Below are 10,495 nucleotides of genomic sequence, written 5' to 3'. Positions count from 1 at the left end.
GTTTTATAAAACTAAGAACTAGCTGATTGATATGTTAGCATTAAGCTGCAGTAGTCGGGCCAAAAGTCAAAACAACAGTCTCTACACAAACAGTAACTATTTATTATGAAACAGATATAAAGTCAAAACACTCGATGGCTGTCTGCAAATCAGGTAATGTACCAAAAATTATAAAACAAGCTTTGCAATTCACATTTGTTGGCATTTTTCCAAGATGAACTCACTTTATATATATATATGTATAAAAAAAAGTTAGCTTATAAAGAAAAACATTCTCTAAACTAAAGTGTGAAAAAGTCTTATTCACATTACATCAGTGTTCTGCTCACCAGACAAGTGTTAGAAAAACTGGAAATCAATCTGGAGACAGTGTGTGTGTGTAGCTCCAAACAAACAAAAGTTATGACTATACGGAAAAGTGGAGCAAAAACTGCTCAAAAATAGCACAGAATTCCCTCCTCAAACTGGGGAGCTCCACAATTTAAGAGGTCACTTGTCCAGCTTATTTTATGTATTTTTTTTACATTTCCATGTCCTCTTCTGATGTTTGGGGTTCAGGAAAAGCAGATAAGGGAAAGTGTGTTTCTGTGGGGGAGCTGGGGGGGCTGTGGGGGGTCGGTGATGGACATGGAGTTGGGAGCTGCCGACAGGCGGCCTGTTGTTTGCGCTGCTTCTGTAAGGAGTCCTTCAGCTTCTGGCAGAAAGGATCTTGTGGGGGTCGCCACAGCACCAACTCCATTCCTGAATGAGCCCTGAAAGTACAAAGATCAGACTGAGACGACAAAAAAAAAAAGAACAAGGTGGACAAATAAAGATAACCGTGTGTCCACACTTCCTAAAACACACAACTATGGGTTTTAAAAGGAGTTTTGTTATCCACAAATGAGGCAGACACCTAAAGGTCACTGAGACTTCCCACCTCTGCATGAATGGGGATCATTCTGCCTCACTGTGACAACCTGCTGCAAAATACACCTGAGAGAAAAACCTTCTCCTTCAGGGCTCATCAGTCTGATCCAACAAAAACATCCTGCCCCACACTCAAGCTCACTTTCCCCTTAACTTCTGAGTGAACCATTCGAATAAAATAGAACTTACAAAGACTGGGTCACAGTGTGGGGGAGGATGTCACTGATGCCACGCTCCAGGCCCTCCTTCAAACTGTCGGAGATCACCAACACCGGCCGTCTCTGAACCGGCTCTTCATCCAGATCCTCATCATCATCTTCAAGAGTAATTCTGAAGTACACCAACAACAAAGGTTTATTTCAGAGCCAACAAGGTTAGTCTTTCAGGTGATTTAGAAGCAGATTTACCTCTGTGTGCTTGTGGGACAAAGTTTAGCAGGTTGTTTAACAAAAACAAATAAAAAAAGACACTTAAAAGGTAGATTTTCAAATAGTTGCAAACATGAAAGTCTGAGTCCAGACTTCCACGGTCACTACAAACATGGATAAAAACTGCAGAGTCCTGCTAGTAAATCCTGCCATCCCTTAAGTAGTTTTTAAGCATACAAGTTACCAGATTTGCTCAGTTCTAGCCATTTGATTTAAGCTGCCAAACATTTTTTCCCACTGTTTTTAAACTGTTGGGGATGAAAATACATCTTAAATATAAGTTGACACAAATTTGTCGGCTCCTTCCCTTCTTTGTTAAAGTTTCTTTGTAAATCTACCTTGAAAACTTGCGCACATGGTAAGAAAAACTGCCCACAGAAAGTGTACAATGAAAGTGCTGACCAGTGCCACCTGGTGGCCAGCAGCGACATGCCAGTTCCCAATGAAAATCGTGTTTTTAACGTGTTCTTGTAGCATTTTTTCTCATAATGGAGGACATGTATGAAATAAATTATGATTAAAACAGTGTTTCTAAGAATTTCTTTGTTCAAATAATGTTCAATCAGGAGCAGATGAAACCTGGATGTTTGAAAAAGCTCAGCTCCAATTCTGAAGCATCTATTCTTAGACAAATAGATCCATTAACGCCTTCATTGTGCTCGTCTGAGCTGTTTTTCCGCTACGCTAATGTTAGCTTGAGGTTGTGGGGGCTATTCGTGAGCAGGAGAGTGTAAAAATGCTTTGCAGCCCCGCCCACAAACTAGAATCAAATTTCTAATGAGCTCCTGTTGCTCTGCAGAAAACATGCCTTAAATAAAATGTTTGGCTTTTTTTGCAAAAACCTTTACAATCATAAATAAAAGACCACTGGGAATGATTTTACAATTAAAAAAATATAGTTGTATTGGAACTTTAATAGATTGTCATTACTAAAGGGGGTCTCATGTCCTGGGTCAAAGCCAAGTCATTAGTGGGCAAAATTGGGCTTTTATGACCAAAAAAAAAGAAAAAAACTATAATGACCAGCTATAGAAAAACACAAGAGCAGCCAAGTAGAAGGTGAGGATCAGACGAGTTAGACTCATATATAGGAAACATGTAAAAGTTTTTAAAATGTAATCTACAAAGCGGATAAACTGATATTTAAAAGGTTTATTGTTACAATTGGTCATCAGATGAAGCAAACTAACTTCTGTACTTTTCAAGAAAAACCAGAATAAATTGTTGAGGACCATTTGACTGAAGTTTTTGTGTTTTTGAGAACTCAAACATTCACCAGTGAATGCAAAAATACAAGGAATCAATTTAGGGAATGCTACTTTTCAAATGCAATGTGAGAACATCGTAACTTAAGTCCCTGATAAAATCATAAATGCACACACAGCACTACAAAAGCTAACAACTACAGAAGACTTCAGAAGTCTGGGTTGACTCAAGAAAATGTTTCTGAACACACAAAGAATCTCAAGTTTAAAGCATTATTAAAACTGGTTATCCAACAAGCTTGACAAGTAATTTGTAAAAGAATTTCTGTTATTCTTTAGCAATTTAACTGTAAACAATCCTAGCTGTTGGAGAGTTATAGCTCATGGAACTTCAGATTTTGTGCATACCTGTTTTCAATCTCCTGCAGTTTTCTTTGAGTGGCTTCTACCTCCATGCTAAAGGTCTCCCGGGCAGGTCGGGATAGGGAAGGGGGCTGAGACACAGGTAGGTTCTGCTGGACAGAGCAGGACTGTGGAGGAGTCAGGAGAACAGTCTGTGACGGTGCAGCATTGCAACCATTTGTTTGGGTCCACTCTTGGGGGATACTAGAGTTCTGTGAAATTTCCAGTTCTGAGTCAGACATAATCCTTCTTTTTTTGGCACTGCATCCCCTAAAAAAATAAAGAACACATATATTACTGTTCTTCAAAATTTAGCCTTTATTAAATGCAGATATATCTCACTTACTCATCATCCAGTATTCTGTGTTTTCTTAGACATCTCATCTCCCAGTTGCTGTGGTTTAAGAAAAAAAAAAGTTAAAACAGAAAACGTGGAAACAAACAAGATAAATGGTTTCAACTTATCAGAAAAGGTGACTCACTTGCTGGAGTTTGTTGCTTTTAGCTGGTGCTCAGATGAACTCGGAGGTCCGAAGTCAAATTGAGTGAGGCTTGCAGGGCCTGAAAATGAAAACATGGCTGGCAGAAGGCTCAGCTCCGAGCTGGAGGGAGCAGGCTGGTGCATCAGGATCCACTAGCTTTAAGGTCTGAAGGGACACACGCAGAAAACACTTTTATTATTATCCCAAACGAATAACCTTTATTACATTTTAATACACACATGTAACCAAAATACACATACAAAGAGCTAGCTAGCATTTACCTATCTGAATAAAATGTCGTATTAATGCTCCCCTAATCACTTGTTAGTACATTTAATACACCAAAAACAAATCATTCAACAAAATATATTTTAAAGAGTAACGAAATAACAAAATAGACTGACCTGTGCAACTGCAATGCCTTTCCTTTGCTGCCAATAGTTTGTTATTGTTGTTGGGCTTAGCCTCAAAAACGTCCACTAATAGTTCAGTCTGTCATTTTGATATTAGCAAAAGAGAGACTTTACATTCTCGAGTTTCACTGACCGAATGAAACAATAATAGTAGTCACGTCGAGCAGAAATGGCCACTGTCTCTGTACTAGAGTCTACACGAGAAGTAGGCTGGGTCAAAACACGTTAGCTACATATTCTGAAATAGAGGCACGCACTCGAACGCTCGTCAAGTTTCTAGAAGGTACGTAGGCTACGGTCGATAACAGTGGTGGATTGTGGGAAATGTAGTTGGTTTTAAATGAACGCCTGAGAACTAAATAAAAAACCAAAACAGCTTAATTAAAAATTATAATACTAATGAATAATAGTTTTACATCACAATTGATATATTGCTATGCAAAATGTATGAATAACATGTCTAAAACAGGTTGCACTTCAAGCAAAGGAAATGAATGCCCCGCCCCCATACGTTCTCAATTTCTGATAGGTTACCTCGGCACGTGTGCAAGGCCTGTAGCCAATCAAAACGTCAAATTCATGTGCCAACTTTATTTGTTTCCTGTTTTTGTTCTGTTCTTAAAGGGACTCATTTTTTTTCTTTTCATTTCAGCTGACCAGTCATGTGACTCTGAAGAACACAAACCGAATCACTTTCCGCTTCAACTTGTTTTCTCACTCCAGTCTGAGTTTGGACTCCGACGAAGTCAAGAGTGTCTGTATTTGTGATAAGGTTAGTGACAAATCCTCTGCCAGACATGATTGCATTGATCACTTAATAACAAATCTTTTATATTTTGTATTGTATTGTTTTCTTCTGTTTTCAGGTTGGACAAGCAGCGGATGATCCAGAATTGATTCAGAATGATCCGTTTGGTCATAGTTTGGGGCCTATTTGCTTTTGTTTTTGGGAAAGCATTAAACTTAGATGGTAAGTTTAAAAAACAAAATTTGAAAATTCAAAGAAACTGATTTGAAAAACTGCTTTAAAAGGGGAACAGAGAAAGTACTATTACTGGGATTCATGGTATGACTCAACCATCTGGACATTTGGAAATTTTGCAATCATTTCGCAATGATCATGCACCTTATTTAATAAAGGAATTTCTGTTATTTTAAATTCTGTAAATGCATATAATTATGAAAACAAATAGTTGGATATAGTTAGAGTTCTCCATCACATGTGAACATTGATCTTTTTGGGAATAGTAACAGAGCTTGAAATATATTAATGCTTTTTGTGTGTTTTTGTAAAAGAAAAAAAGGCTTAATTTTTGCTTTTATGTGAAAACTAACTTCAGATACTGATGGGAGCAACAATGAATTGCTGCTGTCACTCAACAAGCAGCTCCTTCGCTCTCTGGAGACACAGGAAGGACTTGCCAACCCCAGCATTCACTTAGCTCTACGCCTCTCCAATTATCACAATCATGTAAAGGAGGACGAACAGCTCACCAAACTCAAAAATGATTTGCACAATGAAATCCAAAGGTATTCTTCTGTCTGAACTTTCCTGAGTGCATTCCAAAATCAGCAATGTCTTATTACAGTGTCGTTGCTGTCTCATCCCTGTTTCCCTTTAGTTCACTCAGGAGCAACCAGCCTGTAACTGGCCTCTTAGCTCTCTACAGTCTTGCCTTGAAGTCATCCTGCTATGATCTCAACACGGTTTCATTCAGAGTCACAGAGAAGCCGGAGACGCTGCTGGCGCACCTGAAAAAAGTGATGGAACAAGAGAAAGAACATGTTGCCTGTAAGTTTGCTCTGGTAAAGGTTTACGGTATTGTATTTCTTTTCAAAAACATGAACTTTGGTGACTTTCTTTCTGATAGGAAATTTGCTTTAGAACAACTTAAAAGTAATTTTGCTCCAAATATATATAATTTATTTCCAATTCAGACTCTGCTTATAAGACAATAAACAGTAACTGTTCACTTTTCATAGAATATACCTTATAAAATGTCATTCCTGCTACTTTTTCTCCTTTTCACGCAGTCAGCCATCGCCCTTTGACCAATTATTACCAGTACAGTCTGGGTGTGCTCGCCCTCTGTGTGAACGGCATCAGGGTCAACAACCATGTTACCCACAAGCTCATTAAAGCAGCTGAACATGACAACTTCAAACATGGAGATGTTGAGAGTATTGGTGAGTAAAACCTGCCTTAATGTGTTGCTTCTGGTTATTTTTTTAAATATATATTTGAAATTTGTTTATTTTAAAGTGATGCTCTGAAATACCATTTTGCTACATTTTTAAGTTCCTGCATAGTTTTTGACATTGTAATTTGAAGAATGCTGCTCAATGTCTCAGTCCATTGTTTAGAAATATTCAAAGTGTGATGAAGCTGATGTTTTTGTCCTACATCCCCTCCCTAGATACCTATGCTGTGGCTGGAATGGCCCTCCAGTGTGTGAAGGACTCGGGTTCCTACACTCATAATGCTGCTGAGATGGACTTGGCTCTAAGCAAGATAAAGCAGAAACTTCTGGCTTCTCGCAGAACTGACGGGCACATGGGCAATGAGTTCAGTACTGGTCTTGCGGTTCAGGTAAAACCCAATTCAACTTCCTGATTTATTGTTTGTTTTGTCTTTAGCTACTTCATAAATTGAGGTTTTTGTTGTCTGGTTCATTTGTGTATTAAAAGGCCCTGATAGCAATGGGAAGTGAAGAATCCGAGTATTCTATTTCAATGGAGGCAATGAGGACAGCGGCCAGGAATAACATTTACCATAATCCCATGGCCATATCACAGACTCTACCTGCCCTCCAGAAGCAATCCTACCTGAACGTTAAAGACAAAGAGTGCCTCAATGAAGACAGTATGTAAAGACAGAAATCCTGCTCAGTTTAGCCAGTTTTTTTCACTGATCATGCGTTTGCTCTCTCACAGACACTTTAGTGTTGGACCCGACAGATCCTGTGGGGCCTTTACCAAGTGAAACCAAAGTGGTAGTGATGGTGGAAGTAGTGATGTCCAGTGGAGCGGCAGCTGCATATTATGTGGACGTGCCAAAAGGCAGCTCCCTGCTAGAAGCTCTCGACCTGCTTCAGAAGAAAGATGTTGGATTTACGTGAGTTTCCCATAAACAATAGCAGTTTGTATTTGCTGAGCCGCAGTGACCGTTCTGTGTTGCTGTGTGTTAAGGTTTGAGAAAGAGTCCAGCTTGTGGGGTCCTTACCTCAGCATGGTGAATGGAGAGCAGGCACGACAGAGCGACCGCAGATACTGGCATCTCTCCTCTGATGGAACCTCACTCACAGAGGGTGATGTTTTGTCATTCAAGTGTACGGCATGTCTTTTACATCTTCCTGTTTGATTGATAAACTAAACTTTGTTTTTTCTTTTAGGTGTTAGCGACTTCAAGATTCAAGCGGCCCAAACGATCACCATCAAGAATACAACTTACTGATACTGCAATGTGATTACTATGAATTACAGGCAATTCAGTGTAGAATTTTTCAATTGATTACAGAAAAAAATGACTGTTATTTCAAATCAGAATTTTCAAAGTATGTTTTTTTATGCAAAGTAGGTACACACATATGCATTTGAAGTGTATTTCCATTAATACTCTTGTGCACATATTCCATATATAAAATGTTTTCTAATCAGTGCAAGATTTTGATTAAACTGTGGTTGAAAACTTTAGTCGTGAAGTTTTTGTGTTAAAGGGAAGTTAAATGAAAGTTGCAAGTTTGTAAATTTAGCAATATAGATGGTTTATGAATTTAGATAATAGATCTTTGAAACAAATAATTAATGAAATAATATTTAACTAAAACAGATGTACTATATAATTTTGAAATCTAAAGCTACTTAACCAGTTAGGAAAACAAGAAGGACCAATCTACATGGTGAAAGAAAAAAAAATAAATCCCTTAAAAATAATGATAAAGTACTTCCGGGTATAAATGTGTCTTCCGTTGTGTCTTATCGTTACCTTTAAGTTAATTTATAAACTTTTTATATATTCTTATAAATATTTGTTCATAAGGAAACAGTTTGTTTTCTCTCAAATATATATTTTTGCTTATTAAGTGTTTTATCTACACGATTCAGCAGGATGTGACCCGGAAGTAGTAGTTGTTGCTAACGCTACGACCACGGCGTCTTTTCAGGCATGTGTCAATAAGTAAGAATGCGATAGTACGGCTGTTATAGCTTTAAACTTACCGTGATGTCTGTGCTGTACCGACCCGTTCTGGTCAGTCTTTTCGCCGGAACTCGAACAGGGTTTTTCCGGGTTAGAACGTCAGCATTCAAACCGAAAAACGAGACTTTTAGCTCCATGATGAGCGGCGGAAATACAGTCGCTACTCTGAAGACAAATACTATGACCCAATTGCTTCATGTCACTGGTGGTTCTGGCTCTCATGCTCGGTTCTTATCATCCTCAAGTGGGAGATCAGACTTTCGAGTCAAGAGAGTTTCTATTGAAGGCAACATAGGTAAGCTCAATGCATAAACTAAAATAATGTTTGTTTTAACTTACATTTTACTTACATTTTATGCTTTTATTTTAAAGCTGTTGGAAAGTCAACCTTTGCCAAACTTCTCCAGTCTGCTTGTTCAGACTGGGAAGTGGTGGCAGAACCTGTTAGCAAGTGGCAAAATATTAAAAGTGGGTCTTCACAGGTGAGCCTCCCTATGTAAGCTAAAATATCTTTTTTTTAAAAAAGTACATAAATAGCTGAGATGAGATCATAGTTATATTTTTCTCATTTCTGCTTTTGTCCATCATAGCAAACACATAGGAGTCCACAGACAACAGTCAGCAACCTGCTGCAGATGATGTACAAGGAGCCTGAGCGCTGGTCATACACCTTTCAGACGTTTTCCTGCATGAGTCGCTTTCGAACGCAGCTGCAGCCTCCTCCAGCTCACCTGCTCAAGTCAGAGGGAACACCTGTCCAGGTGTACGAGCGCTCCATTTACAGTGACAGGTGAACGAGCAGGTCAAACGGGAGAAAGTCTTCAATACCCTTGACTTATTTAGTCATTTCTTACAGATATATCTTTGCTTTAAATATGTTTGAGCTGGGTTGCATCAATGACACTGAGTGGGCAGTCTATCAGGACTGGCACTCTCTTCTGGTGGAGCAGTTTGGACACCAGGTGGAGCTGGAGGGCATCATTTACCTAAGAGCCTCTCCTGAGGTGAGAATATAAGTAAAGTATCTCTTGATTTAGAATCATTAAGCAAATTTACTAACACTTGTGTCTCCTCAGAAATGTATGGAGCGTCTGAAGCTTCGGGGAAGGTCAGAGGAGAAGGAAGTGGAGCTGGACTACCTGAAGAAGCTGCACATTCAGCATGAGAAGTGGCTGGTAGAGAAAAGTGCAGAGTGAGAAGATCAATATTGAGACATTCTGATTGCAAAACTGAACTATTTTCAAACAGAATGCAATAACTTCCATATTCCTAGGATACACTTTGAAAAATTAAAAAATGTCCCCGTCCTTCAACTTGACGGCAGTGCGGAGTTCCTGACTGATCCAAAAGTGCGCCAGCATTTTACTTCCCAGGTATGGTATGTTTATCTAGAAATGCTGTGTCCAGAGTACACCACATGGGGGCTCTGCTCTCATACTAAACAAAGACTTTGGGATTTGATGTAATGTTTTCACATTTTCTAAACTGATGCTAATATTTAGGCGTTTTTCTTCCAGGTGAAGACTTTCTTCAGTACTTTATAAGATGACTGCACCCTTTCAACTGTGAGAATCTTATGGACCTCAATCAAAACTGACTCTCATCCCGTTCAAAAATAGAATACAAAATAACTGGATTTTTATACTTTATCTGGATGACCACTTTGTCAAAATAGGAGTTTTCTACATTTTCTGTACTTGTTTTTTTGGTATTTATGCATATTTTTTGTCTTGTATGATAACGTATTACTGTTTATTTTTTCAGCTGTAATACATTTATTAGTTTTTTTAAACTTTCCATTAATAATAAGCTAAACTTATACTATGAACAGGTGAAAGTAAGGTTTGCTTTGAGTTATAGTTATTCAAATGTGTTTTTTTTATATTTTTGAATACCTGACACAAATAAATGTGGTTGTAAATGACCCTTGCTATTTAAATAAATAAATATTTGTGTAACAATATATAATGAAATACTTTCAGTATGCATTCTAGCATTTATTTGGATTTTCCTTTTAAATTTTAATTCACTTTACGGTGTTAAGTATTTGCTAACTAAAAAATAAAATAACTAACTCAGGTGTTTTACTCACAAAAGTAAGCAGTTTTTTTGTACAAACATTTAAATAGAGAATGTGATTCTGTGATTTCTAGGTGTGATCAAATGCCACCTGTCGACAAGTTTGGTCAAAATGTTCACACTACGCAATATTTCTCAGGCAGCTGTCATAAAGTAGAAGTGATTGGGAGTGACTCTGCAGATACTGAGCTGCATACTGCACAGATGTCACAGTGGAACCCGTCACTCCAAACCTCCAAACTTCTGGTAGCGTTCAGATTAGCTCTCAGACAGAGTGTGAAGGGTGTCCCTGGCTGAACAGCCATACATCACTAGAGAACTGCAAAGTGTGAAACATGCCACCTCTGGACTTTAGAAAAGTGGTGCATGTTCTTCTACA

The 10,495-nt window shown here is 38.3% G+C and overlaps 3 protein-coding genes across 3 annotated transcripts; 2 read left to right on the top strand and 1 right to left on the bottom strand.

Annotated features, from left to right (window-relative positions):
- Positions 1 to 82: 82 nt before the first annotated feature.
- On the bottom strand, positions 83 to 4,317 carry ccdc117 (coiled-coil domain containing 117). Its single transcript, XM_024275584.2, has 6 exons — positions 3,831 to 4,317; positions 3,427 to 3,591; positions 3,291 to 3,338; positions 2,951 to 3,214; positions 1,099 to 1,239; positions 83 to 752 (listed from the first exon to the last, which is right to left on the bottom strand). Exons 2-6 carry the CDS (start codon positions 3,567 to 3,569, stop codon positions 521 to 523), a joined length of 828 nt encoding a protein of 275 aa, XP_024131352.1. The 5' UTR covers positions 3,570 to 3,591; positions 3,831 to 4,317; the 3' UTR covers positions 83 to 520.
- Positions 4,318 to 4,458: 141 nt separating this feature from the next.
- On the top strand, positions 4,459 to 7,532 carry tcn2 (transcobalamin II). The gene is made up of 10 exons (XM_024275583.2): positions 4,459 to 4,611; positions 4,706 to 4,809; positions 5,180 to 5,369; positions 5,462 to 5,631; positions 5,874 to 6,026; positions 6,257 to 6,429; positions 6,528 to 6,702; positions 6,774 to 6,954; positions 7,029 to 7,147; positions 7,232 to 7,532. The coding sequence occupies exons 2-10, from the start codon at positions 4,743 to 4,745 to the stop codon at positions 7,291 to 7,293; spliced, it is 1,290 nt and encodes a 429-aa protein (XP_024131351.1). The 5' UTR covers positions 4,459 to 4,611; positions 4,706 to 4,742; the 3' UTR covers positions 7,294 to 7,532.
- Positions 7,533 to 7,830: 298 nt separating this feature from the next.
- Positions 7,831 to 9,960, top strand: LOC112147922 (deoxycytidine kinase). Its single transcript, XM_024274594.2, has 7 exons — positions 7,831 to 8,332; positions 8,410 to 8,519; positions 8,628 to 8,827; positions 8,894 to 9,041; positions 9,114 to 9,229; positions 9,311 to 9,410; positions 9,555 to 9,960. The coding sequence occupies exons 1-7, from the start codon at positions 8,062 to 8,064 to the stop codon at positions 9,579 to 9,581; spliced, it is 972 nt and encodes a 323-aa protein (XP_024130362.1). The 5' UTR covers positions 7,831 to 8,061; the 3' UTR covers positions 9,582 to 9,960.
- The last annotated feature ends 535 nt before the right edge of the window (positions 9,961 to 10,495 follow it).

This window comes from Oryzias melastigma, linkage group LG9, assembly GCF_002922805.2.
Source record: "Oryzias melastigma strain HK-1 linkage group LG9, ASM292280v2, whole genome shotgun sequence".
In the NCBI taxonomy this organism is placed as follows: Eukaryota; Metazoa; Chordata; class Actinopteri; order Beloniformes; family Adrianichthyidae; genus Oryzias; species Oryzias melastigma.
This window is presented reverse-complemented; position numbering and strand designations above follow the sequence as displayed.

Excerpts from the sequence above, each read along its gene's own strand:
- ccdc117 (XM_024275584.2), bottom strand. The coding sequence starts at position 3,569 with ATGCACCAGCCTGCTCCCTCCAGCTCGGAGCTGAGCCTTCTGCCAGCC. Across the intron at positions 3,339-3,426 it reads AAAGCAACAAACTCCAGCAA|CAACTGGGAGATGAGATGTC; the intron begins GTGAGTCACCTT and ends CTTAAACCACAG. Across the intron at positions 753-1,098 it reads CACACTGTGACCCAGTCTTT|GGCTCATTCAGGAATGGAGT; the intron begins GTAAGTTCTATT and ends TTGTACTTTCAG.
- tcn2 (XM_024275583.2), top strand. The coding sequence starts at position 4,743 with ATGATCCGTTTGGTCATAGTTTGGGGCCTATTTGCTTTTGTTTTTGGG. Across the intron at positions 6,430-6,527 it reads GTACTGGTCTTGCGGTTCAG|GCCCTGATAGCAATGGGAAG; the intron begins GTAAAACCCAAT and ends GTGTATTAAAAG. Across the intron at positions 6,955-7,028 it reads AAGAAAGATGTTGGATTTAC|GTTTGAGAAAGAGTCCAGCT; the intron begins GTGAGTTTCCCA and ends CTGTGTGTTAAG.
- LOC112147922 (XM_024274594.2), top strand. The coding sequence starts at position 8,062 with ATGTCTGTGCTGTACCGACCCGTTCTGGTCAGTCTTTTCGCCGGAACT. Across the intron at positions 8,333-8,409 it reads TTCTATTGAAGGCAACATAG|CTGTTGGAAAGTCAACCTTT; the intron begins GTAAGCTCAATG and ends TTTATTTTAAAG. Across the intron at positions 9,411-9,554 it reads GCCAGCATTTTACTTCCCAG|GTGAAGACTTTCTTCAGTAC; the intron begins GTATGGTATGTT and ends TTTTTCTTCCAG.